Genomic DNA, 25772 nt, shown 5'->3' on the forward strand with positions numbered 1-25772 from the left:
TTTAATATTTATAATAGTATTAAACTGATAAAATATGATATCCTTAATTAAACATAAATTATGGATTTAATAAAAATTCGAAACGATGTCCCAAAAAAAGTAACGGAGGCATAATTAATAAAACGGGTAAATTCTAAGGCGCGAAATTTCATCGACAGCCCTAGAGGATCGGACCACTGGAATTTACACTGGAACAAAAAATTTCCAAAGCATTCGAAGCATTAGATATTCATTGTCACAAAAAATGCAAACCAGCCCCCATTAGTTTCCACACATTAAAAAACTTGATCTTCCACACATTCCATATCTTGACGTCCCGAAATCGGAATCGTTCATCCGAAGTACATATTCGGCCACCAACAGAGGAAGCGACTGAATCATCGATCACATGAAGGACCAATTCACGAAAGAGAGAGCTAGGCAGTGAACATTGTTTTCTTCTTCCTCGACAACTTTCCATATGATTGCTTGATCATACGATGCATGACGTCCCATAGTCGACATGCAGATACCACCAGGCAAGCATGCGTATCCCTGCAGATTATACAGATAAAAATCGCAAGAAACTTGATGTGGGGCTTCTGAGTATGATCTGAGAAGCCATTTTCAAACCATTTTCATATACAATGATAAATATGAAGGTGAGTGCAGCACAACCAAAATACCTGTTGTGTAATCTTAGAAAATTCGGAAAACAATGCCTTGCGACCAGAGTCATTGAAGATCTTGTCCAGTGTGACATCTTGCAAAGCAACCAGAGTGGTCTCCAGCATGTCTAGTCCTGCCTGGTTAGCAAATATAAACACTGGAAGAGCCTGCTAAAGCAGAAAAGGAGATGGTAGTTAATAAAAATATTTGAATAATCTGTTTAAAGACCAGTACAAAATGGGATGATAAGCGAGTAGGCAGTGTAAAGCATTGAAAGAGACAGACAATTGGCATTCATTGCATGTTCAACGACCAGAGACAAAAAGGTTCAGAGCCATGACTACCTTCAATGAGCAACATAAAATGGCATCTTGGTGAAGCCAAAGTGTCTTCAGTACTGATTCACGATGAATGGAGTCCTCTTTCAACAAATCGGCCCCTACATAGTACCTAAAAAGATGAAAAATAGCAAGAAATTTATTACCCATAGAAAAAAGAGATTCTTTTGTTTATTTTTTTGTCTGAAAGCATATATTGGTACCTATAGCTCTGGCAGATCCAACATGCAAGTGCTAGAGCTTCAGGAGAGCTAGAAGATAGCTTTGGCCTGACTGTAGGACTCAATCCTGATGGGGATATGGCCATGGCAACCCTCTGCACAGAGGAAATCACGCTGCGAATGTATTGGCGTGCCATATTTGCAACATTGACCTGCAAATTGCTCTCAAATGGGAATTGGAAAGCAATGGTCAACACTGATCGTGCATTGTACGATGATGATGCATTTTCTGCAACACGGCTTGTAGCAGGTCCAACCCCGAGACTTGAAGTCAAATTGAGAGTTTTGTGAGAAGTTGATGCATCCTATAATCACAGGATCGAAATGACAATTAACAAGCTAGCATAAAGGAAATGCTGTGAATGGTCAACGGATGTTAGCTACAAATTGTAGGGATTTGTTCCTCGAAAACTTTTTCCATCACCGAAAATACTACCAAATATACATCAGTGCTCGATCAACAAATATAAGTACACATCACTGCGTCCAATAAAATCTTATGAAAATATATTCTCATATATCTCAACATGATTATTACTCATATTTCAATTTTTCATCATTTCCCAAAATAATATATTATCATAATTTACCCAACTCATATTAAGCTTCAAATTTAAATACCCCACATGTAAACATACACTAAAATATGTACGATTTGAAATTGCTAGACTAACACATCTTACATGACTTGACCACCTATCAATGAAAATATATGTTTTCGAAAACCAAATCATGCATGGATTTCATTCTCCCATTCAATCTTAAAATAAAACTTACATAAAATGCACATCTGAAAGCAGAAAATGAAAACAAACATTACCAGGATGTTACACACACTTACCTACTTGTCAAGGATGATTATTGGCATATTAATATTTACCTATTTATCAAGGGTTATAATTGCATCTGAACATAAATAAATAGATGGAAGACGTTTTAACTCAACTGGTTTTGGATCGAGTGGAATTATGCGAAAACCAGAAGGCAACAATGATGCATCATCCGGAAACATCTCATCAATCAGAGCAAAAACGAGCTCAGAGCAGGCTCCCACTGCATTCTCATCAACTCCGCTGCATATCTGTGGATAAGGATCAATTTGCAAAGGATGTTAGTTTCTGTTTTGATCATCCAAAAAGTTTGGAAATATTTTTGGATCAGAAGAAAAAGGCAGCAATTACCTGTAGAAGATGAATATCCCTGGACAAAAATGCATCTTCATGGGTAAAGGAGTGTCCTTCCAATCGAACAACTTCAAGCATCTTGAACGCAAAAGGCAAACACATACAGGTTAGAAAACAAATGGTTGTGATGTTCATTGAAATCAAGCATAAAACTGGAGCTCTGAAATTACATGATACTTTATAATTAAAACTAACACTGAAATGGAGTTAATCATGAATAAAGGTTGAAAAGCACTCGCCTCTTCCTGTTCAATTGTGTGACCAAGTGGCATGATTATTTGGCTTCCATTGAATCTTGTAGGCCTCATTCCTGGATATGCGTATGAGCTTGTTTTCAAAGAGGCAGCAGTATAGGCGTCCATGTTAAAGTCTGCCCATTCTGACCGGTGCTCCCTCAAAAACCGAACCAGAACTGCAGGTGGGACATTCTAACAAGATAAAGGGCAAAAATTAGTCAAAACATATAAATCACATTAAAAAAAGTAAGATAAACGAACAAAGGTAAAAAAGTCAGAATTGCCACTCCTTTAGTAGCATATCAATACAACCTGAAGTAGCATAGATGCTTTTACACAAAGAATGCCTCCGGTAAAAGAAAGAGTATTCGAATCGCTGTTCAGATTTTTGGCCGAACAGATTGCAACCACTACATCTTCAGCACCGTCACCGTTTAAAAATGACCAACCATCTTCATTGAACATGTTAATCGCATCATTAAAGCCTCTGCGTAGTAGAACACACAATTATAGACAACCCCATATTCTTATTACAGTATCACGTGCATAAAACTGGGCGCACCAATTGTTTGGATCCATTTGGAATGTTTTCGTGAAAGAGTTTTGCCAAAATTGTTAAATACTGAACTACAGGATGTTGATCTTATGGGACAAGCGGTTTCAAAATGATATCATAACTAGGTAGCAGGATCAAGATCCTATGAGCACAGAACCCACATGTTCCATTAAGTTGATGTAAAGTAGCCCTTGAAGCCTCGTGCTCAACAAATTTGCATGCATACACAACCGAGCTTATGATCCCCTAATCCCCGACTTACATGTGCGGAGGCATGTTAAACATAAAACTATTAACATTTTGCCTTCTAATGAAAGCTCGAATTTTTAAAACAAAAAGTTGCTATAGAAATAACATAAAAAATGCTGTGCGTAAGATGTATGAGGAGATATCTAATCATGTAAAAAATTGTCCACGTAGTGGTGTTACAACATAATATAAAATAATTTTAATGATCAAGGATTTCTAGAAGTAATGAAAAATGTTGCAAAATTTGAAAGTGCAACAAAATATGGTTTGGAACTTTGGATGAAGAGTACTTAATGAAATGATAATTTCTTCTTGTTCTCTTTTTTTATTATGAACAACAGATTCCAGGAATGGAATGGAAACAAATCGGCGCCAAAATGCTAAAACCAGGGCAGTAAATAAGAATATAAAGGAAGTACCTGCTTAACCTCTGGCTGAAAGTGCGGAGAACAGCTGGTTGCCTCCCAAGACTAACCATAGCCTCACCACCACTTGTCTCCTGGGCTATCTGCCGAATATACTTCAATGCCTGACAAATCAATAGTCAAAACAAACAACTTAATGGCAAGTCCTCCACCAAACCACATTCTTTTTTTTTTAATTGCAATGGGGGTGGGAGTACATGCTTTAAGGTGGACTCAAACCTGCGTCTCTCCCCTATTCCATAGGGAGAGGTTTAAGCCAATGCACTACAAGGATGTTGGCACAAAACCATATTTCTGAACCAAAAGAATATGACGAATAAATTCATTCATACTGTACTCACCGCAATTGTCATTTTCTGAGCTAGAACTTTAGATGATTCATAAAGAGGTCGGAGCACCTCAGGCACACTCCATGCCTGGAAAATGGTGTGAAATGCCAACCAAGTTTAGGTTAATAAATAGATAAGTGTACCTCATTAAGCAAGGATATAACCTTTAGATCAAGGTGATCTACAATGTGAATGATTGATCCTCCACCCTCACATGGCCGGATCAAATATCCAGATGGAAGCATTTCAGCTCTTACAAACTGTGATGCAACAGATGCGTTAGGAGAAGCCCCAGTTCCAGAAAGCGACCTCTCACATACCTTCAAGGATGAAAATTGGAGAAATCTTAAAACCACAAGCCCGTATCACTAAATCACCACAGCTTCGGGCTACATCGAACTTCAAGTAATTTTGTATGAGAAAACTTCATTTTCATGGAAATCGAAAGTACATATATAAAGTAAATAGCACCAATTTCAGGGGGGGAAAAAGGTAACAATATCACATGGGACGTGTTGTAAACATATTTAAATAAAAAACAGTGGTTCTTTCCTGGGTACAACATCGCACGCCCTTGTGCCTAAAACTCAAGCATAAATGGGGACCTAGTCAAAGATAATCTTTAAGCCATCAAACAATTCAAAAGAGTTGGGACACACTGTTGCTCAGTCCTCCAGTTTGTATCAAGAGAAGGTCGTAAAATCACGAGTTTGTTTTTCAGTAGAAGCAACTGTTGGGGTGTTAATTGTGACTGGACCTAGACATGAGTTGTATCGCATAACAAGGACAACTACACAACGTAAATTATTTATATTTATACTCATTATTACAGCTGGCTATAGCTCACGTGCCCTTAATGACTGGTATTCAGGCCAATAAAATATTTAATTCTAAATTTGGAGTAATTCCAAGCACTAAGGTCCCATATTCCAGATAAAATTCATAATTATGTACAAACTCATAGGAATAATTTCAACAAGGTCCACAGCAAAACAAACATTTCAAAGACTTAATTACTCATTCAAAGTCATGTCAAGTTAGTAGGAGAATAGGTCTGAAAGTAATGCACTGAAAAGAATATTATTCAAAGAAATGCATACCACAAGACTGCCATTTTCCAACGTGGTTGTGTATCTAAGAGTCCAAAAATCACGAGCCGGAGCTAGAGTAGTAAGAGAATAGGTCTGAAAGTAATGTAGAGCATTTAGTTATCCAACACAAACCTAACCAATGAACATATAAGAATGAGAAAATCACACTATTCACCTGTGTATACAAGAGCTCAATGGTTCCTCCATTTCCTGCAGGAAACACCGTAAAAACCTCAAGCCCTCGACAATCTCGCAACCAAGATGGACGATCTTTAAGGATCTCCATAATCTGTAAATTTCGAAGGTCATGAAGAGAACTGAAGTTCTCCAATAAAATAAAAATAGACACTAAAAAGTCTAATAGAAAATACAACTAAAGCTATCTTGTCTACTAACCTTTATAGGTTCTAAATTCACAAGACCACAGGCTCGAGCAGCCACTCCACTACAATTATGTGAAATGGCAAAGATCCCAACCGAATCCGGACCAGGCTGACAAAAAGATATATAATTGCAAATGAAGCTTTTAACTTGCACATAAAAACTACCATATTGATTGTGGAACACACAATTCAATGAATTGTAGCTGAATTATTTCAACTTAGATAGGATCAGACCTTCATCCCAGGCATCTGAACCCAATCGACAGCAGTTCCAGTAGCCTTTGAAAGGAACTCTGCCAAGGTGTCTTCTGCGATAGAAAGGAGTCTGCCAAAAAGCACACACAAACGCTTAAGAAACACAATACACAAGAATTGCAAATATGTCCCTCTACACATCTAAACATACATGGATATAATAAAAAGTACAAAGAATAAAATGAGGTACCCAGCAGGGTTATTAGCATCTTTGAGAGGATGCTGGGGTTTATCGCCAGCGGACTCAGAACTTGCATCTGTGGTCACCATGGATGACTGCATCGAGTAAGTAAAAGAATCACATACAGCAAACTGAAGATGATGTGAACATGTTGAGAACTACAACAAAGGAATACATCGAACACAAAAATTTGAACGCCGTGTATCTGAACACTTAATCTGTCATATTTGGGACAAGGTACATTTTTGTTCAGGTAATGCACTGCTTTCAACTCCACACAAGGAGGGTGTCAGGCAGTGATACATGATAATACATCATTTGAGTTCAGGAATAAAATAAATTTGATTTATGCCTAAAAACAATAGGTTACGAAGAATTGTCGAATGAGCTTGTTAATTCAATTTATATTAACAACATATCTATTTCTCATTATTCTATAACACAAGTTCAATGTTTTTGAAGCAACCACGAGCAAAAAACAAAGAAAGAAAGAAAAGCTACATCCAAAAAAACAAGCTATTTCGCAGATAGAAAAAAAAAAATCCGCCGCTAGGAAAAATTTTCGTACACTTTGCAATTGATGTCGCATATGCCCATTCTCGGATACTAACTGCGACACCTGCTTCTGGAGGCGATCATTTTCCTCCATCAAAAGCTTGTTCATAGCACTCAATTTTCTGTTCACACTCTGAAGTCCAGTGGATTCTTTTCTCTGTTTTTCTCGGCACCTACATTCATTTACAAATGTCTAAGCACCCTCAACATGCACGTAGGAATCCACAAATGACCAAAATATAGACCTTAATTTTGGGTTAAGATTCTCGAGAACCATATTAAAATAAAAATCAAGATCAAGATCTGAACATTTGCAGTAAATTGTTCGATTCCTAGGACTATTAAAATTAAATGTTTGCTAAACAAAAAATGGTTCATTAATTAAGCAATCGAAGAGCAGCTACCTAACAAAAATGGCACAAAAACACTTGCGAGACAACAAATTGCATCATTTACCTGCGGTTTTGGAACCACACTTTAATCTGCTTAGGCTCGATATTTGAAAGAATGGGGCATTCTCGAATCAGCTGCTGCCTGCGTAGAGAGCTGGGTTTGGGGCACTCCAAATATACTCTCTCCAAGGCTTCCACTTGCTCCGCCGTGTACCGCGCATACTTCCCTGAATCAAGATTCTTATTTATGCTGCTGCTGCTATGTTGTTGCGCCACCATAGCCATTTCCTTAAAACCCACAAAATCTTGAACTTCTTAACTCTCAAGCAAAATCAAACAGACCCACGACAGTAAAGAAAATCCTAAATACACTGAGCAGCTTTATGTAGTTTCACGAGCTCAGATTCTCGGGATTCCGGAACAGAAGTTGATTTGCTTGGTTTTTGTATATGGTTGATAATATTTCTCGTGATCTCAGAAGGATGAAATGGACTATCTTGAATGAGGCGAAAGATTGAAATAAACACAGTTCCCACCACCAAACTCAAAAAGCAAAGGTAACAGCCAAAATAGTTCAACCAAAGCTAAGCAGCTTTGTTACCTCTGAATGCGTACATTATATGAAATACGCATAAATACAAAACAATGCTTTCTTCTTTTTTTCTCACACCACACAAGAAGACACCCTTTTAAAACAGTTTGGAAGACAAGCAGTACGTCTTGAATTATTAATCAATACAGTTCACACTAAAAGCTCCAAACATCCACCCGATGGAAGGTGAAATCACATGCTTTAGCAACTCAAAACCCGGGATTCCTCACAATTGAACAAAATTTATGAACTGCTGATTCTTTCAGAATTTCTGAGATTTTTTTCCTAAGCCCCGGATAAGGGGATAAATTTTGGGACTTTCTGCTAGTGGAAGAAGAAAAACGCCTGAGACAAGAAAAGGGTCTCCAGAACAGCCAGAAAAAATAAAAACTGTGCTCTACTTCCTCTAATAAGCCCTATGCAAAAGAAAAGAAAGGCAGCGGCTTTGAAGGTAACAGGAGGGTCTTCGAAGATCTGCAAGAAAGATAAAGAAAAAGCTCGAAGGTAACAGTAAACATGTCAAAAAATGACATTCAACGTGACAAGGAAATAATAATGGTTTTTCAAGAGTGGAGTGAAGCCCTACTGGGGCAAAAGAAAGTTGGTGGTTAAAAAGGAAAAGGAGGAGAAGGTGTTGCGTGGTGTGCTCGGAAATCGAAAATGGCAGACGGGCTTTAAATTTATGCTGCTGTTTGCTTCTGCAACTGTACACAAGCTGCTGCCTGCACCTCTGCAATTCTTTAGCCTTATATATTAAATATTTAATTACTGTCATAATGATACCCCATATAAACAAAATTTCAAGGAAAAAAGTTATAAAAAACCGATTATTGGGTGCATTGAGGAGGTGGAGTATGGAATGTTTGTGAACATGAAAATGAAATGACCCATTCAGACCCACTGTCTTCTTAATGATTTGGTCATGTCATAAAAACTTACTACTCTTTATCTTTTTTCCCAGGATATAATTGTTTCTACCTCTTCATTCTCAGCCGTATTTCATATTTTGTTGATTGACAAATCTAGATAACAACGGGGTTTTCCATAGAGAAAGTAAGGATCTGTATAAAATTGAAATGTCTTGTGGATTTTCAACGCTCAGATTAAGAACTAAGCATAGTATAAAATGAAGCTGTTACTGTACTTTCTAATAATATATTTAAATCAGCACCATTTCGCGACTTGGATCCACATATTTGATATTTCCATATAAAATTCACACCATTTCTGTAGAATTCAAATGCTGGTGTTTGACCGCGTTATATGAAAATAAACACTTGAGAATGGAGCGTTGAAAAAAGCTTTATACTACTGGAAATTTGATTGAATGTGTTTTATCAGAACAAACTTGTACTACCAGCTAACAAATCCATTTAACTGCTTTCTTTAAATCATCAATTGGAACCAAAATCATCTCCCAAAAATTATTTCAGACTCCAAAACCAGAATTGCAATCGAGAATCTATTGTTTGTCCTACTTACCAATTAAGCATAGGAAGATAGTAAAGAAACTAATTACGCCACGATCACACATAGAGAATTAAACTTATATCACTTAAATAATTATTTTTTCAGAGTTTGTTAGGATCAAGCCTTTATTACTAAGTCAATAGCTATAACTGTTAGTTAGAGTGCAACTTTATTTTCTTATACTTATAGCAGCGCATAGCACAATTACTTGAATGTTAGCACACCTACTTGAATGGTAATGGGTCAGGCAGCTAGACTCATAAGTCCGCAGATATATATATCTATCTGTTGGTGTAGTTTCATACTTCTTAGAGATATATCTTAATATTTCGGTACTGACGGTTGTGTCTTTAACAGATGACATATTACATGTTAAGCTCGACGTCACTCTTTTACGACGTATCTAATCAATCAGATCAAGTGGCGCAATGTCAGCAACTTAACTTACAAGATGTCAATTATCTCAATACTAATCTCACATATCCATGTTTAACTAATACAGTTAATCAATTTTTCGTAATAAGAAAACGAATTGTTCATAATAGTTAATTAAAGCTTATTAAATCTATAATTTCATTAAAAATATTGCATTTAAAAAAAGTTGTCCGTTTAAAAAACTATGATTAGGCTTTGTGACCCATCCAAGGATAGGCTCTTGTACCAGTCCTCTGCATGATATCCTATGTTCAGAGAATTATGCAGAAATGGTTTTTTAAAAAAAGTTTGTTTGATTTTATGTTATATATATGTACCTTATTATCATTATTATTAGTTAATTTCATCATTGTTAAGTCTATATCAATTTAAGAATGTCTGCCTTTGAGCCATGATTAGTCTTCCTTTTACACAAGAATTGTCTTAAATTTTAAAACTCTTTTCGTTTGCAGCACAAAAATGCTGTCCTTGAGCTTTGCATTGATTAAATCCGAGTACGTACCATGATTGTGTTTGAATTTTTTTCATTCAAATTGTTTGCTCTTTTGTTAACTAATTTGCTGTATTCAAACTGCGTACGTGTTTCTTTTTTATGTTAAAAACTCATTTATTGCGTGCGACATGAAGTTGAAAGTCGTGTGAGCCCTTTTCAACGTCGGAAAAAAATTATATTTGAATTATAATTTTTTTTTTGTTAGGAAATTAAGTTTCATAATTTGAAGCAAATATTTTTCTTATCGATAAATAAATAAACTCTATAGATCGAATAAATTAAATACAACTAATGTGGACATAGCATTCGAGTACATAACATTAGATGTAAACATTGATGAGTGGGTCTCATGTGAGACCGTCTCACGGATCTTAATCTGTGAGACGGGTCAACACTACCCGTATATAAAAAGTAATACTCTTAGCATAAAAAATAATATTTTTTCATGGATGACCTAAATAAGATATCCGTCTCACAAATAAGACCCGTGAGACCGTCTCACACAAGTTTTTGCCAACATTGAATTTCATAAAAACTGAATCATCGTGAAGGAATCGAGCACTCGTAAATGATTTTCGTGGTCAAAGTTCTCGTTTGTTTAATAATAAGTATAATGAATTAAATAATTATTTAATAACTTTAAAATAATAACTATATTTCATTAATTTGAAGTATAAACAATATATTGGATTCAAATTTGGAAGAAAGGAAATTAAACCTAGCTCTAAAAATTAGCGTGTATATTAAATTCCATTTCCACTCAAAGGCTCATCCTTGCAACCCTAGTGTAACCCTGGTGAAAAGATCTAAGACCCAAAAAAAAATAAAGATATAGATGTGAAGAGAAATATATTCTCCTAATAATTTAATTTATTTCCCTAATTGTCTTTCCTTGTTGATTTGATTGCATATAATATTTTGTTTTTGTAGATAATGAGATAATTATGCAAATAATATCATGACATGATTTTGAATAATTAAATATGTTTTGACTTTCTAGATAATATGATATTTAATGAGATCTTGCCTTTCTAATTAATGAGATAAATATGCTAGGATTTTATTCTTGATAATAAGATATTATTTTGATTTGGTATTAATATTTAAAAGAGTTTATTTCTAATTAAACTCTTACTTTTCTTGTTGAATATGTTTCCTTGTGGAGATAAACTCTATGAGAGATGAAGTCTATAAATAAGATAAACAAGGACATGGTTGTGTGTGCTTGGGAGTTTTTCGTGTGAGGAAGAGAAGAGAAGGGAGAGAGAGAGAAGAGTTATTTTTCGTGAGGAGTTTTTTGTGTGCTTGGGAGTTTTCGGGTAAGAGAAGGGAAGAAAAGAGAGAGAGAAGAGTTATTTTTCGTGGAGTTTTTCGTGAGTTGTTTTTCGTGGAAGAGTTTTTTCGTGGGGGAGAGATTTTCGTAGGAGCTTTTTCGATCTATTGCTTTCGTGTTTTTTTTCCCTATTCGTTTGAAAGTTTTCGTGGCTGCATATTGTGTGCACTTTTGCTCATTGAAGATTTCAGAGAAAATATTCTGCAAGGACGTTGCTGTTTCGAAGTGTGCTGTTTCGAGTGTTGCCTTGAATGTTGAGAACATCTGCAGACAACATCCGTAACGAAGTTGGCTGAAGATCGTTTTCGTGGATTCCCTTTTGGCATCACGTTTTACTTTCTTGTTTAAGTTTTTATTCTGGTTATTTGTTTTTAGAAAGCTTTATTTTCTCAAAGTGTTGAGAAAATTGATTTTTGTTAAAATCACTAGTGATAGGTTTTTGTGTAAACGATTTGGTTTTCTAGTGATTAATTTTTGCCATAAGCCACTGCACAAGTATTTATACTTGTGCATATTTAATCTTGTTCATCTATCTATTTAAAATCGATTTGTGTTACAAACTTTAATTTTTCGCTGCATGTTATCCGACATATTGTAACATCTGGCACAACACTTAATTCTGATAAAACACAAATTCATGATTTTACATCTTATTCTGATATTTTTATTATTTTTGGTATCTGTCGAACACCACAAATCCTTACAAGATGAAAAAGAAAGGAAAGGCGCGAGATATGAAACGAGTCTTGCTCCCTTCACTCGACTGATTCTGCTCTCTCTCAAAATTAAAAAATAAAAAAATAATTTTTAAAATATAAATTCCATATCTTTTAACGTCATCTTTTAATCAAATTTATAAAATGCGAAGAATGAATCGTTACAAGTTTATATATGTTTAGTTTGAACTTAAGCATGAAATATAGTTTTGCCTTAATATAATTTTATTAATCTCGAGCTAAGAATAACATATGAGATAAATATAATAAACTTAATATTAAATGTGTACATTTATAAGTTCTTATTAATGTTTATAGTTTTTAAAAATGATATCGAATACAAAATCTATCCCATAGTATTAATACCATTGTCTTGTTGTAAATTCTCTATTTCACACTTAATCTTAATCCTGATAAACGCGAGTTTTTTAAATCGAGTTTTAAAACTAGAAAATGCAAGTGTGTGGTGGCTGACAACTAATCTTGAATCAAATGATAATTAGAAAATCCAAATTGCGCGTGATTGTAGGACATTAAATTAATCGAATGGTTAGTTGAGTAATGCATTAATTTTGTACCTTAGAATTTCACTTGTTTTAATTGACGTTTATCACTGTTTTTTGACCCAATCTGTTGCAATTTTTTTCCCTTTGATGAAACACACACACACACACACACATATATATATATATATGTATATAGAATTTTGATATGCTGCACATCTATCGTGCACACTTATGTGAGCACCGATGAGGTGTCACTCGCCTATTGGATGTGATGAAATATAGAAGAATTGCCCATCCAATAGGTGAGTGACACCTCATCAGTGCTCACATANGACCCACGAAATTGATCCGTGAGACTGTCTAACAAGAGTTTTTGTGAAAAAAAATTGTCATTCTCTTAGTTTTAGTTCCAAATTTCACACCATGATGAAAATAATTTGAAAAAAATATTTTTTTAGAATGTAATTATAATATAACAAAATGTGACAAATTTAGGGAGTTCCCCTTTTTACACCTCGTGACCCCATATCTTTTTAACAATGGAAAAGTAGCGTGCTACTTTGATAGATACTGTCCCACTGTTCAAGATTTGGTGTACTCAAATTTGGATGCCAACTCAAATGTCAAATATTTCATTTTTTTTTTCCAAGTTGGAATAATTTATTTACATACAGTGAAAAGTAAAATTAATTTTGACTTTTGTACAACCACGCATGCTACAGAAAAATGTACTTGTCGTGGTAAAATCGTGAGCAAAATAGAGACTTAAATAAATAATATTTCAATTCCATTTTCAACTTATAAAAGTTTTGACATTTTAAATAATTATGAGAATTATTTGACACAAAGTATATATATTATATTCAACACTAACTAACCCATAATTAATTCTAAAAAGTATTTTTTTATATATAAAAATACTATTATTAACTACCATTTATTATAGATAATAAAATCATACAAGAGAGTAGTACCTCATCAAATTTCTCAAGTATTAATAACACAAATAAAATCTATGCAGAATTACATAAGCTACAGTTTTTACTAAGCTATGAGTTACCGTCCCAGTGCTTTACTAAATGTAGCTTTTCTAGTTTGTGTATACATACATATACAATTGACAAAAAGAATTCCAAATCATGTATTTTTGTAAGTAGGTTGTGAGTATGTCTCACATCTTTTATTCGTGAGACGGATATATATATACATATACATATATATATACATATACATATATATATATATATGTATATATATATTTGTGTGTATGTTTGATGTATAATTGACATTCCTCCACTTTGTCTGCCCTGCCGATATGTGTCGTCTGTCACTTGTTTTACTCTTTTGTTTCCTTTACTTTTTCTTGGCGTGGTACCCATGCCTCTTCTTCTGTCTTCACACTTAATTTTTTCTTTTCTTCTTTTTTTTCATGATCAGCATACCGAGAGAGAGAGCCAAAGATAGGAGGTGGATGCTGTTGCCCCTCGATATATATATATTTTTTTACTTCATTTTCCTCTTTTTAAAATTTATAATATATTTTTCTGGCTCCGTCCTTGAGCGTATCAATCACACGAGGGATTGTGACTTTGTTTTATTTTTTATTTTTGGTATTTTAAACTATCAAATTTTTTATCTAGTATCATTAGAAAATTTAAAATATATAGAGATCAAGACATAAATATAGAGAAGATTAAATTTCCATACCATTGGTTTCTTTTAAAAATCAGCCTTAAAGTTTATTAATAATAACTCAACAGTAAAGTTTTTTTAAAACTAAAAATCTAATATCTTATACTAATCATTAAATTTTTATTATCCATCATATATAAAATTAATTACTGCTTTTAAATTAGTTTAACAAATTTGTGGGGAACAAACATACCAATTCGAAGGATTACCTCTTCCCTAAATCTCAAGTGGGCACCCCACAAAATTCTATTTTCACACAAATGAATGAATGAAATAGCGACATGTAATTACTATTGCTTTTGCTTTCAAGTATTGCTCTTGTTTTGAAGAGGCCCACCATTAATTTTCAGCCCATTTATTTGAAGATTGACCAATGCCAGAGCTAGGCTTCTCTTTTACTAATATTTCCCTATGTTGCTGTTTGTTTCTCTTCGTTGTTTTAAATAAAGAGTTATACTTGGTACTTTATCGGCTGTTGATAATAGAGCAGGTGGCGGGCTTGGTCTTGGTGTGTTGGATATGTATGTAGGAAACAAGGATTTTCTCCCCCCTTGCCATTGGGCTTCCACAAATTTGAATTATTTTTCTAACTATATATGTAAAATCCATTTATGGTTTTTAATGTGTTAGGATCAATACATTGAAGGTATCGGGTTTGAGTGTTGAGAAAGATGAAAGAAATCATGGCTAAGAACGAGATATTAGTGTGAGTAATGCACGTGAAATATTGTGAATAGTTAACAATCATTATTACTTTTAGTTAATGTTTTTTTTAATAATATTCTTTTATATTAAGAATGATATAATTAATTTAAATAATAAATGTTTGGATAAAGATTAAAAAAAATATTTTAGTAGTTTTAAATTTTTGGGAAAATGGATATGATAGTGATGAGTGAATGTATAAATTATTAAAATAGATTTTTATAAATTTTCTATGAAATTGAAATAGAATATTTTTATACTTTTAAAGGGGTATTGTTGGTATTTAAAAAAACTGAGGTATATTTATAATAAATATCAAATAAAACAATTGAAATTAATTAATGTTTTTATAACAAAATCAACACAACCTCACAATCATATTAATTATCCAGTAATCATTATCTTGTAGAGATATTTATTTCTTCCTCATTAAATGTAGCTTGGAAAGTCTGTAAATCGTTCACGCTTAAACTACTACTTTAACTACATAAATAATAATTTATGTAAAAGTTGTTAATATAAAATATATTATCACGAAAGTAAAGCTAAAAATTGATCATTTGCATTAATCCACATTGATCAATGAGTACCACACGTCAGTGACTTCAAATTAATTAGATGGGTGCAAGTGGGCATTAACCCTAGTGGAACATGTTACAAATGTATCAGATTATTAAATTAATAAAGAGTGGTTTATAAACTCAAAAAATTACACAACTCAACAAGCAAGTTTTTTAGGATGATATCTCTCTCGAGTTTATATTATAATATTGATATCCTCATTAAGAGTTGGAGTAGTAAAAGAAACGATCTAAGTAATAGCTATCATTTGATCAATGTCAATTATAGACTGCTTAAGGTGCTTGATACATGTACTGAATACTGAAAAGTTAAGTAAAAGTTGTCCAGAATGGACCGCCGCGGAGCTCGGTTTCTCGAGAGCTGGACGAAGTTACAAATGTCTCACATCGATATATTAAACTAATAAAGAGTTACTTATAAACTCATGAAAATATACTACCCAAAATTTTTCGTAGATATTTATAATACATGCAACGTTAATTGACTCACTAATTATGCAATCATTAATATAATTCAAAGCATATCTTGACAATTTTTTATTTTTAATTTTTCTCAACTTGTTTGTGATCACCATCACAACATATATCCAAAAGGAAGTATACAAACGTAGATCCAGCCATTAAAAGAACACACACAACGGGACCTGTATATCTTTCCCAAAGGCTGATAAGATATATATGATCACTTANTAGGTTAAGACCCATGGGACAATCTCTAAAACGTCCTTTGGGATGGCTAAGAGCTGGGATATATATGCATCCTCATCTTCGCCTTCTTCGATAATTCAAAATAATTGGCTCCATCACTAGGTGGACCCTCGAAATGGCTAAGGAGTGACCAAATGTATCGGGAAAAAAAAATTCGGTTTCACAAATTCATCAGTTTCAAGAATGTACTATGTTTATTAATATGTAATTTAAGAAATATATAATCTGAAAAAGTGTTATATGTTGGATGTTATTATAAATATATAATATAAGAAATATGCTAATCTGAAAACAAGCTACAGGTAATAAAACATAAAATAAATGACATCGATCGGGTCCTATGAGTATCCATGACCATGATACAAATCGAATCTTAGATGAACCGCGACAGATAGAAGAAGATTAATTATTCAATCACATAGTTTGGGCTCCTAGAATAAACAATTTATAGACACAGAGGCTTAGGAACTATCACCTCTTTTGTTTTCAATCTCATCTTTTGGTTGTAAAAATATCTCTCAAGCCGTCAACTTGGTAACTTCGACGATATACATACACACAGATACACAAACAAACTATCCGTCAGAATAAGATAAAAGAATCATAATAAAATTTGTTTCCGAATATTTGTCTATGTCGACTCGAATAGACTATGCTTGTATAGCCATCCTAGCTTATGGCTTTCGGATACAGGTGGTTTACGATCGCAATTCCATTCCCTCGAAACCTTAGTGGCTTGCTTAAGGTTGACGACTAGGTTGTCCTAATTCATGTGTCATTTCCTTCTTTGCGGATTATCTTCTACTTTCCATTTGTGCTATTGAAAAAACCATAATAATTTTTTTTAGAGATTGCAAACACTCATTAATTTATCGAAAATATATTGTATATTTCAAGATAAAAGCTTAGTGGGCATAAATAATATCAGGCAACTTACATATTTTAATTTTCATCAATAATATATCAAAATTTACATGAGACATACTTTAATTACTTAAAGTAAAACAAAACCGTGACATGCATGGAATACCAATTGACGTGCTTCTTGTTAATTCCAAAATATCCTTACTATAGGCATTAGGCAACACTAAGAGGTTTCCAAGGATTTTAGAGAACACTTGAACTCAGTGGAAATATCTAGAAACCATTTGTATGTTGTTTATAAATATTACAGAATGAAATAGAAGAGTTACATCTAGAATTAACTTTTGTAAAAATATATAGAATATCTCATAGATAGTTCTAGATGGTTAATTTCCACTGTAGAATTAGATCGGTTTTAGCCGTTCATTCGTATGCTGAATAGTATAAATAATGATGCTCACTTCAATTGTAACAATAAAGGTTTGGAAAGCAATCTAGTAATACAAAGTTTCTGTATCTCAAAAGCTTCATTGTTCTCTAGTAGGTCTTTTGTGTGAGACATGTCAATCACGTTCATATTTACAATAAAAAATAATAATTTTGACAATAAAAATAATATTTTTTTTTATGAATGACTTAAGTAAGAGACTTGTCTCACAAAATTGACTCGTGAAACCATTTCACAAAAAAATTTTGTGCATTATTCTCGTGTTTTTTCATTATCTAGGCTTACTTAGCTTCTTTCGATGGAAGAAAATCTAAGTTCCACATGTGGCTCGAGTTCGAAGAATTAAGCATCTGACAAATGATATCGTTTGTATGTATGTAATTACTCAAGTAAGAGAGTGACAATGCTTCCATGGGTCTAAAAACAGGTAATATCGAGGTTCAAAAGTTTCTTAACCACCACATAAATTATAACTAAGTACCCAGCACACACATCATAAAATCTTATTTTATATATACTCTAATTGTAATAAATTTTTATTTCATACATTTTCAGTTAAAATATTAATAATTACAATAATTTGGATCAAAATAAAACATTTGAAAATGTAATAAATCAAATGATATTGATTAGAAATATGGTGATTTATATTATTGGAGATAAGTTTAGGGGAGTTTAAAATAAAATATGGATTTAAGGGTATTTCTCTAAAATTAAATAAAGATTTAACAAATTGATTGCAAATTAGTTAGAAAATGGTGGTCAATTTTAATAGGATTGATAGATATTAAAATATCAATCACAAGACTTGCTTATAATACCAAAAATATTATTGAAATTCATTAGTTAATATATACCGGAAATAAACTTCAAGATAGTTGTAACTATTAAAAACAGAATATAATCTCTTATCAGGAAATAATATATATATAATTTTTAACAATATTTTTACAAACAAGATGCACGAAAGATTTTATCAACATGCTCATAATAAAATAAAGGGAAAATTTATAAATCGTTACCACATTTTAAATCACAATAATTTCTTTATATATAGTTTGATTATTAGAGTGCTACGTATTAATCCCACATCTACAGTAGAAATTCACATCCCTTTCTAATAATAATAATAATAATTCTTCATTAAATGTCTACAATTTACTAAGGCAATGTAATACTTTTAAATTGCAAGAGCAATACAACTAAAGTTTCTTTTAATAACATGAACTACAATAATTTTGAGTAGGTATGATCTTGTGAAACGATCTCACGAATCTTTATTTGGAGACGAGTCAATCTTACCGATATTCACAATAAAAAGTAATACTTTTTCATGAATGACCCAAATAAGAGATATGTCTCACAAAATACGACTCGTGAGACTGTCTCACACAAGTTTTTGTCAATAATTTTATCACAAATTCATGATACCTTGTCAAAAAAATTCCGGCAAGTATTTAAAAATTAAAATAAGTTTTTGCTACAATTATATTGATGTATTCAACAAAAGGCAAATTTCACAAGTTGGTTTCAAGTAATATCTGCATTCAAAAAACAAATAATAATGTAACTTACTTTGTTTGGGTAATTTTCAAGTAATATCTGCATTCAAAAAACAAATAATAATGTAACTTACTTTGTTTGGGTAATTTAATTATTATTATTATTATTATTATTATTATTATAGACATAAAAATACAAACAAGCTAATAAAAAATTCTAAATATCGTTAAAATTAAAGAACTTTTGTTCTCGCTTTATTGCAACTTGTGCAGAAAGATTAAATGGATTGTATTTAAATAATTGTAGGACCGATCTTGATAATGATAACTAAATTATAAATTTATTATTGTATATAAAAATAAGGAAGTGTCACACTACAGTTGTCCATCAGTCAATTATTTTAAATGATAGCGACCAATTAATTCAATTTATTTTACATAATTTTATGCTAATATTATAATGGTTATAATTGTCAATAAATTATATCTATAATAAAAATTAATTATTGAATAAAAAATTGATTGTTAATTTGTAGAAACCTGCGATCATCTGAGGTTGTAAACGACAAAAGAAGGTTAGAAGGTGCTGCCATTTAAAGTTTACAAATCAATACACAATCATGCATTTAATTTGTCATCTTATTTGGTTCATTTGGTATTCGTTATTTATCCCATACTTTTTTTTATAGTTAAAATTTATTTCAATATATTATTATATTATCATCAAATTATTATCCATATTACTAGTCATTTATTTATTATTTATTTTTTTTATCAGAACTCCTACAATTTCAATGTCAAAAAATATATCTCCCTTTTAAAATCAAAATTTAAAAATTTAATTTCTGCTATTTTTTATGGACTACATGTGTAAATAAATTATAAAGTTAAATCTTGAATTAGAGAAATACTCTTTTATTATTTGATATCTTGACTATCATAAATTATATATGCAGATATTAAAAAAACCCACACAAAATATTAACTAAAAGAACAACGTACAATAATGTAAAAGTCAATAAAAATGATTAAATGTAATATTTCGTTACTTCCTCGATAGGTTAGGAAAACAACATTTTCCAGTAAAAGAAAATCAGCCTCCCATCTCAACAAGCCATGCTAAAAACTAGGCTTCTACCAACTTTTTTAAAAAATGAAAATAAACATATATAAATAAATACGTCAATCCTGGTACCCAGTTTTCTGCAGAATTGCATTTCTAACCCTGCTGAGATCTCTTCCCTTCAGAGTCCTCCCAACTCCTTCGTGCACCGACGAGGCGATCCCAGTCCTCGCCATTTTCTGTGCCAAGAATTCGTGCGGCGGAATCCGATCCCCCTCCTCGTAATCGTCGTCGCTGTACCTCAGCCGATTCTCCTTGTACTCGTCCTTCAGTATCTTCGACCAATCCGGCACGTTCACAGGCATAGAAGAAGCCACGGCAGCTTGCATCGAGACGGCATGCTTCCTGTAAACTCTGGAACTCTTCTTCCCTATCTCCGGAGAAGACGATCGGTCCGCCAGCGAGCTCCAGACGTCGGACTCTTCTAGCTCGAAGTTCGTGGAGTTGTCATCAGCAAGTAACTGATCCGTCGGAAGAAACTTATAATTCGGCCGGGAGAAGTAGGTTTTCGATGTCGCCATTTAATGGGGAAGCTTTTGGTTTATGTTGAAAAGAGAGGATTTTGAAATCTTTTTTATAAAGAAAATGGATAAGATCTACTCTTTTTCTCTCTCAACTTTTCAACTGCTCTCTCTTCTGTCGCAACTGTGAGTGATGAAAATTACATATTTGTCCCAAAGAAAATAAAGACCGGACCTCATTTTCTTTTTATCCAATTTGTAATTGCATTAATTATTTAATTAAATTACTTGTACACAATTTCAAAGATGATTATATTTTATCATATAAGATTTCTTTTGAACACAATAATTAATTAAATTATTTGCATCCTATTTTTAAATATGAACAGTAAAAAAATGTGTTAGAATTAATCAATATTATTATCAAGGAAAAATTAGAAAGTTACATAATTTTGCTTTAACTTATCACATTCTCTATTGAGTATGTTTATTTTGAGACGGTCTCACGAATATTTATCTGTGAGATGGGTTAATCCTACCGATATTCACAATAAAAAATAATATTTTTAGCATAAAAAGTAATATTTTTTCATTTTTGACCCAAATAAGAGATCCGTCTGAAAAATACGACCCGTGAGACCTTCTCACACAAGTTTTTGCTATCTCTATTATCCTGCACGATCTTTTTAAGTATTTCTCACATTTTATCCTCGTATTTATAAACTAATTTTTTTTAAAACTATTAAATTCGTAAAAAAATATATTTTGGAACATAAATTTTAATATTAATTTAGGTAGTATTAAGATATCAACCGTAACTTTATCTTGTATTGTTTAAAAAAAATCCAACGAACAAACATAAAATGTGGCTCGCTTATCCACTCCTCAGAAAAAATTTCACCGCCTCCACGTGTGAAGCAGGCAGTAGACCAGGGTTATTATGGTAAACATAAAACTTGTCTCTTTGCGGGATACCTCGAATTTTGTCGCGACATTGAGAGAAAAAAGTAATATACTATTATGCGCTACATTTATGTGGACATAATTTATTTACAATTATTTTTATATATTTTACATTTTCACTTTTTCTTTTTAATAAACTAAGTTTAATGTTCGTTCTAATTTAAATTTTGCTGTTTACTTAGGATTCGGATTTGAGTGATTACTTTTTATTAAAAAAACAACATTAAATATTTTTAATTTTAGTAATGTGATATTAAATATTTTTTTTATTCTTGTTTCTCAAATATTTTTTTACAAATATTTTTTTAAATTAAAAAATATTTTTCCGTAGATAAATTTTTTTTTCGACAAACAAATCATAAATTAATAAACAAATGATTGTATATGCGATGTTGGACCCACAAGTGTGGGGGCAGACCCCTGCTTGTGCCAGCTGGGTTACTGTGATGGTTAGTCTGGTGAGGTGTGGTGTCAGGTTAACACTTCCCATTGCGTCGTTTTCTGCTGAATTATGGTACAGTTACGAATATTAAGTGATTCAGTAGTCAAAGATGATGAATTTGGCTAACTGATGAATTTGGCTAACTTACAATGCGTATGTGTTTTTATTTTTTAAAAAATAAATATTTATCATACATATGCTTTGCAAGTGAATTATATATACGGTTTAGATAATTAATAATATTGTTAAAATATAGTCGAATTCTATATTTTTGAAACGTGAAAAAAATTATATCATATGATTGCCAAACATTCATTGTATTGCAATAGGGTGATTGGGTGAAATAAAATATTTTCAAAGTAAAGATATGTAAAGAATATATGAGAAATAACGAAATCAGTAATCATCGGATAATATGAATGTTCTATCAAATATTTTTTTTAATTTTATTTTTGGATTGTCTTTCCTCCTATTAAATCTCTAAATAAGTTGCCAAAATGCAAAATCAGAGACGGGAGATTTTCCGGATAGAGAGAATGACTAGAAAATTTGTTTAAGATCAGTATTGTTGTTAAAACAGATATTTTAAATATTTTTATATGATAGGAACTTGTCGATTATGTTTAAGTTTTTGTCGATATCGTAATGTTTTAATAAAATGTTGCATCACTGCTGGATGAAAGGAACTTTGTCGATTAGTTCGGTCTTATATTTTACTCGTGAAATGAGATAATACAAAACTTATCATATTAGAATAATAAATTTTAAATATTTTTTTCGATGGTGATAACACAATCATATTTAACTTGGACTATTGTAGATTCCGAACTAGAAATTGGATAAATGTGTTAAGAATTTCTTGATAAATAAGGTAATTTATCTATTTTCCTTTGGAAGAATAGGGTGTCATCGAATTACAAAATGACTAAAAAAAAATGTCAATAAAGAATTTGGTTGGAATAGGGGGACCGACTATTAAATCATGACAATGGTGCTACTGCTCAAAATGATACTTGGAAAATGACTTAAAGTATGCGACGATTTTAGGTTCGCCAACTTCAAAGCAGCTATAGTCGTGATTTACAAGTTACAACTTTGAGAAAGCTACTTCTCTGGCTTTATCATTTTTTTCCCCATTACCTTTTTTGCTATTTTCATTATCTTCCATATTCTGACTTGTTTTATTTCTTTGAAAACAAAAGGTAGCTATGTCTCTACTTGAATTTATGTATAGTCAGTTTGACACCCATGTGATACATTTTCGGTCTATTAGTTTGTTTACTCACGAATTATAAATGTTTGATCTGTATGTTCGTATTATCGAATTATCGAGAAATTCATTATATTTACTTTCTTGTTGGGTCACAACTCATTTTCTCTTCTTCTCTCTTTTTGAAAAAATTCACTAAAAACTTTGATTTACAAAAATTTTTAATGGCCTTTTCCAAATTTCAAGTCATAAAACTGGAAATTGAATTAACTAAGAAAAGTGCGGGACCACCTAAGTTGCTCAACCAAATGGATGCTAATTTAATCCTTTTACCCAGGCCCAATTAAGTCATTCGATCTCGGTCGATGCCAAGCCCAAAGTTTAAAATGGGCCCAAATCCCTAGCCTATATCCCTCGTTTTGCTTCATCTTTGTGTATTCTCCCTAAACCCTAGCACACCCGCCAACCATGCCGCCAAAGTTCGATCCCTCGCAAGTAGTCGACGTCTTCGTCCGCGTCACTGGCGGAGAAGTTGGCGCCGCCAGTTCCCTCGCCCCTAAGATCGGGCCCCTCGGTCTATCCCCCAAAAAAATCGGTGAAGACATCGCTAAAGAAACCGCCAAGGATTGGAAGGGCCTCCGCGTTACCGTCAAGCTGACCGTACAAAATCGCCAGGCTAAAGTCACGGTTGTCCCCTCTGCAGCTGCCTTGGTCATCAAGGCTCTCAAGGAGCCCGAGCGTGACAGGAAGAAGACCAAAAACATTAAGCACAACGGGAATATTTCACTTGACGACGTGATCGAGATCGCCAAGGTGATGAAATCTCGTTCTATGGCCAAGGATTTGTCCGGCACCGTGAAGGAGATTCTCGGTACCTGCGTTTCCGTTGGATGTACTGTCGATGGGAAGGATCCAAAGGATTTGCAGCAGGAGATTACCGATGGGGACGTGGAAATTCCACTAGACTGAGTAAAGGTTTAGTGTGAGGTTTTATTTCCAATTTTATCTACTCTTGGCTATCATTATGTTTTATTTATGAGTTTTGTCGAGGAAGAAATTCTGTGGAAACATTTTTATATGCCGGTTGGCAACTTCTGTGGTCGCATGCTTCCATTACATAGACGTTCATCGATAATTTGCCAAATTTGTCAAATTACAATTTAGTCCATCGATAATTTATACGCGATGCGTGTGTGTACAACTTCTATGGCGACTTGAGAGTGAACAAATTGAGCTAATTTTTGTGAAAAATACAGAATAATATGACAAGGTTTAAGGTTTAAGGGTTTATTATTTCACTATTGATATATGATTACTATTTGAGGCAGCAGAACGTTAGCTTTCATGGCGATAAAGAAAGTCGAAGTGAAAGACCAATAAGCCCGAAAAGTACTAGCACTACCTATAACCATCTTAATCATATGGGAATCTATCTGTCTTTGGTGAAAAGTGGTTTTTGTGTCAATGTTGTGGGTGCGAGGCTTTGCAGGCCGCCCGAGGAACATTGATGGCGTAAATACTGAATTTTTAATTTTATTAACTCAGAATGTGCAACTGATTATTCGTTTCTTGTTTGTGGCTGCCATATGTTCAATTTGACCCAAAATTGTTTGACGGATATATCAGTTTCCGCCTTCGGTGTGCTTTGTCTTCGAACGGCCCATGGCTTGCCCCCGTGCCTTGTGCCTCGGGCTTCAAGAGCCTTCGGTGCCTTGATATGCTTTGAGTCCTTAATAACTGAACTGTTTTATGTTCTATGTGATGTGAATATGAGAGCTGATGCTACGCATGTGAAGTATATTTCCTGTGTACTATTGATTCATAAATGAATTGTTAAAGTGAAATATTTTTTTTTCCCAAAAGATTCTTTGCTCTTTATCTGTAATTGATGTGGTTGTTTTGTGCGTATATTATAGTGCTTGGCATGAACAAAGGTCTCATTAATATTTTCACTTTTATAAACCTCAGTCTAATGGTCCTTGTATTAGAATAGGTGTTACTGTGCATTTATGCATTGTTTATGTTTACTATCAATTGATGCAACTTCTGAAGGAGGAATGTCGGAGTGAATGTGAGTAAGACATGGAGCTTTGATGCAAACTATGTTTTATCTTTATTTGTGCTTGCAGTTGGTGCAGTAATTATGTGAATTTCAAGCTATGAATTGATTCTGTTGTTCCTGTTTAATTCAAATATCGATTAGAACATCTTAATAAACTTTTAAAGATTACATAATGTATTGGAACTTACTTGAATGATATTGAGACTTCATTTGGGGATAAAGGTCTCTGTTTAATGTAGTCTGTGAAATTTATTCATTTTGCATCTTGAAATAGGATGTTACACGCGCACTCACACACACATCATATGGACTTGATATAGTCCTACTAGAATCATTTGGTCTTTGTCGGATCAGAGTGTGAAAACTTCCTATTTAAATTGATTATTTATAGACCTGTTTCAAGCTGTCACCCTAATAATGTGT

The 25772-nt window shown here is 33.0% G+C and overlaps 3 protein-coding genes across 4 annotated transcripts; 1 reads left to right on the plus strand and 2 right to left on the minus strand.

Annotated features, from left to right (window-relative positions):
* Nucleotides 1–127: 127 nt before the first annotated feature.
* Nucleotides 128–8481, minus strand: LOC140987371 (homeobox-leucine zipper protein REVOLUTA-like). 2 transcript variants are annotated; one of them, XM_073455846.1, is made up of 18 exons: nucleotides 7108–8481; nucleotides 6665–6824; nucleotides 6106–6191; nucleotides 5895–5985; nucleotides 5674–5769; nucleotides 5453–5566; nucleotides 5287–5370; nucleotides 4351–4506; nucleotides 4199–4273; nucleotides 3852–3961; nucleotides 2940–3114; nucleotides 2631–2819; nucleotides 2389–2469; nucleotides 2154–2288; nucleotides 1190–1512; nucleotides 993–1098; nucleotides 666–818; nucleotides 128–534 (listed from the first exon to the last, which is right to left on the minus strand). In XM_073455846.1, exons 1-18 carry the CDS (start codon nucleotides 7326–7328, stop codon nucleotides 385–387), a joined length of 2505 nt encoding a protein of 834 aa, XP_073311947.1. In that variant the 5' UTR covers nucleotides 7329–8481; the 3' UTR covers nucleotides 128–384. The 2 variants fall into 2 exon arrangements, with proteins under 2 accessions (XP_073311947.1, XP_073311954.1); XM_073455853.1 differs by having other exon boundaries at nucleotides 666–815; nucleotides 7108–8479.
* An 11616-nt stretch (nucleotides 8482–20097) lies between these two features.
* LOC140966532 (protein S40-4-like) lies at nucleotides 20098–20830 on the minus strand. Its single transcript, XM_073426815.1, has one exon. It carries the CDS (start codon nucleotides 20730–20732, stop codon nucleotides 20271–20273), a length of 462 nt encoding a protein of 153 aa, XP_073282916.1. The 5' UTR covers nucleotides 20733–20830; the 3' UTR covers nucleotides 20098–20270.
* Nucleotides 20831–23712: 2882 nt separating this feature from the next.
* On the plus strand, nucleotides 23713–25772 carry LOC140987390 (large ribosomal subunit protein uL11-like). The gene has a single exon (XM_073455877.1). It carries the CDS (start codon nucleotides 23756–23758, stop codon nucleotides 24254–24256), a length of 501 nt encoding a protein of 166 aa, XP_073311978.1. The 5' UTR covers nucleotides 23713–23755; the 3' UTR covers nucleotides 24257–25772.

This window comes from Primulina huaijiensis, chromosome 1 (assembly GCF_012295235.1).
Source record: "Primulina huaijiensis isolate GDHJ02 chromosome 1, ASM1229523v2, whole genome shotgun sequence".
NCBI classification, from domain to species: Eukaryota; Viridiplantae; Streptophyta; class Magnoliopsida; order Lamiales; family Gesneriaceae; genus Primulina; species Primulina huaijiensis.

Coding starts and splice junctions, on each gene's coding strand:
- LOC140987371 (XM_073455846.1), bottom strand. CDS start 7,328: ATGGCTATGGTGGCGCAACAACATAGCAGCAGCAGCATAAATAAGAAT. Junction 3,115..3,851: donor TTCAGCCAGAGGTTAAGCAG/GTACTTCCTTTA, acceptor TCTACTACGCAG/AGGCTTTAATGATGCGATTA. Junction 1,513..2,153: donor TTCCACTCGATCCAAAACCA/GTTGAGTTAAAA, acceptor CTGTGATTATAG/GATGCATCAACTTCTCACAA.
- LOC140966532 (XM_073426815.1), bottom strand. CDS start 20,732: ATGGCGACATCGAAAACCTACTTCTCCCGGCCGAATTATAAGTTTCTT.
- LOC140987390 (XM_073455877.1), top strand. CDS start 23,756: ATGCCGCCAAAGTTCGATCCCTCGCAAGTAGTCGACGTCTTCGTCCGC.